General features: G+C 49.3%; 1 protein-coding gene across 4 annotated transcripts in view; it reads left to right on the top strand.

The window, feature by feature from the left end:
* Window positions 1-2,641, top strand: part of MYRIP (myosin VIIA and Rab interacting protein) — a 238,878-nt gene that overhangs the window by 196,866 nt on the left and 39,371 nt on the right. For all 4 annotated transcript variants that reach the window (XM_011357403.2, XM_023529072.1, XM_023529073.1 and 1 more), the window contains one exon: window positions 791-1,030. In XM_011357403.2, coding sequence (XP_011355705.1) covers window positions 791-1,030 — 240 coding nt within the window. The remainder of the gene's footprint in view (window positions 1-790; window positions 1,031-2,641) is intronic.

The raw sequence follows: 2,641 nt of genomic DNA, 5'->3' as shown, positions 1-2,641 counted from the left end.
CTGTCCAACTCAAGGCCAGGAACAGAGAGAGAGTCACAGACACCATGCCGTCCTCGAGTCCTCCAGGCCTGGTCAGGGGTCTGCTCATAGAAGGAGCTTAGGAGATATTCACCAAGTAGAGAGTAGGAGCCAGAGGTATAATTGTTAAGCCGGAACTGTAAATTATCAAGGGGATGTTACACAGTGCTCTTTCCATATGTGCAAGGACCTTGCTCCATCTCAAAATTGTTGTGCTTTGCATAGAGTACCATTCTCCCTCCTCTCTCTTTTAGCTGGGTTACTGCTACACTTCAAATCTCAACTCAAACATCGCTTCTAGAAAGAAGACTTCCCGAACCCCCAGCCCCTTCCATCAAGTGCCCGTTAGTGGGTTGGCAGAGCCTCAGTCCCCACCCTGCTTCTCTGCACTCATCACTGTGACTGTACATAAGGTTTCAGTGTATCTCCTTCACTAGGGTGGCTGGCCAGGTTGGGTCAGCACCAGCACAGTGCTGCCCGTTGTGGGCACTCAATATGTATTTTGTGAATGAAAAACACTGAATGAATTCAAATACCTTTTCAAGTACAGACGCTCACCTATCTGAACCCTTTAACAAAGTGTTAAGATGTGTGTGTTTGAGAAAATAAAAGTAAAAAGTAAAAGGCCATCTACAGGGGAAGCAGATCAGGTAAGAGAGTTGTTACTTTCCTGGACGATCCTTCACTGGTGCGGGGGGAGGGGCACTGGGGACAACAAGCAACATGACTGGTGCAGAGGCATCCTCACCTCATGATTCTGGTTTTCATTTAGGTATCAGGCGATTTATCAGAGACTGAGCTCAGCAGTGAGGCTCGGCACCCCCAGACGGGCACAGACATCACGGAGGAGAAAGTGAGAAGCAGGTTGTTCAAGTTAGCAATGAAAATGAGTGAGAAGGATACGTCTTCAGGGGAGGACCAGGAGTCCGAGCCTAAGACAGAGTCTGAGAACCAGAAGGAAAGTGTGTCCTCCGAAGACAACAGCCAGAGCGTCCAGGAAGAGCTGAAGAAGGTAAGGGCCGTGAAACCACGTGTGACAGCTCCGTGTCTGCAGCCGGGGTGTGGGGAAAGGTTCTGTACACAGAAGACAGACCCAATCCCTGGCAGAAGGTGATCTCAGGTGCCCGGCCTCCAGCCTATGCCTGGGTTCTGCCTACAGCTTCTCCAAGCTTGTTCACACTAGACTTGGTCATTTTAGAGTCAGAATATCTTTGCTCCCTCCCACGGAAGGCGGGGAAGCTAACATTTGTTGAGTCTCCCTATGTGCCTGGTGCTTTGCCCATGTTGATTAGTCCATTGAATAAAACCCTTGGAAGCAGATGCAGGCCCTTTCGCAGATGAGGAAACCGAGGCTAGTCACCAAAGAACTTACCCAAGGCCCACAGCTAGTAGGTTTCAGAGCTGGGGCTGCATTCCAAACCTCTCTGACCTCAAGTCATGGGCTCCTACCTTTACAAAGAGCTGCCTCTTCTGTGACTCACATAAGATCTTGTCTTGAAACATCTGGATTTCTTTCCACTTGTGATCAGATTTTTCCTGCTTTGAGAGTATGCCATATAAGCCAACAAGCTGCTGGTGGCCCACGTGCATGGGTGAATGAGCCCTTCACCTGCTCAACAGCCAAGTTGGGGTACCATAGAGTAGCCAGGCCAACCTAGCAATGGCCACAGATATCCAAGAGCAGGCCCAGAGGCAAGTAGGGAGCATCCTCCATAGCTGAGCCCCTGAACCCTCCAGCACCTCAGACTCCACCTTTCACTCATTTTCATCTCACCCTCCATAGCCGTGGGGTCCTCACTCATAAATGTGCCAGGCCCTCTGCCTGTGGAGTCACACGTGATGGGAAGCACACAAGTCCTTCCCATCATGTGTCTGTGGGTTGGAAAGCAGAGCTTGGCCATCACAGGCAGCCCCGCCCTGGGATGTGGGATCCAAACCATTGCTTCCCCAATGGTAATAGGGTCTGATCCTCTCTGGTACTTGAACCGATGCCCTGTTACGGTCACATTTGTCTGCTAGAGCTGGGAGCCAGATGATAACTGAAGAATATCACATTATTTCTTATAATGGCTCTGCATCCTACCGGCTTTGCTGCCTGATGCTCCCAAGGCTTCAAACACTCGTGCTGTTCCCGTGGCATGCTAGGCCAGGATGACTCGTGCACTTCCACCCCTCTGCAGCCTGCAGGCCTCACCTTCTGGATGCACAGCCACCAACCTGCCCTGTGCTCTTCCAGGCAGGATGTGAACAGGGAAAGGAGGAACCACTGGGAGGAATCCCGGGCACTTGGACCAGACCCTCCATTCTGTCCTGTGCCCTTGCTTAGCAGGAAATTAGGAGAGTTGCTTTATTCACACTCCCAAAGGTGGCAAAATTTAAGTTTGTCCCCCAGCCTACCATGACTCAATGAGTTAAATATCAACCAGGTATCACTTGCTATATATAAAAATCCATGTAGCAAACTGAAAGGTAATTAATATATTTTCACGATCAGTCATGGACTACTCTGATTAAAGGAAAACAAATTCAGGTTTGCATATTGGATATTATTTAGAAAAAGAAGGGCATAGAGATAGGCTTCAGGATTAGACTGAGTTGAAAACATAACTATGCAGCTTATACA

Source organism: Pteropus vampyrus, unplaced genomic scaffold, assembly GCF_000151845.1.
Source record: "Pteropus vampyrus isolate Shadow unplaced genomic scaffold, Pvam_2.0 Scaffold35, whole genome shotgun sequence".
In the NCBI taxonomy this organism is placed as follows: Eukaryota; Metazoa; Chordata; class Mammalia; order Chiroptera; family Pteropodidae; genus Pteropus; species Pteropus vampyrus.
This window is presented reverse-complemented; position numbering and strand designations above follow the sequence as displayed.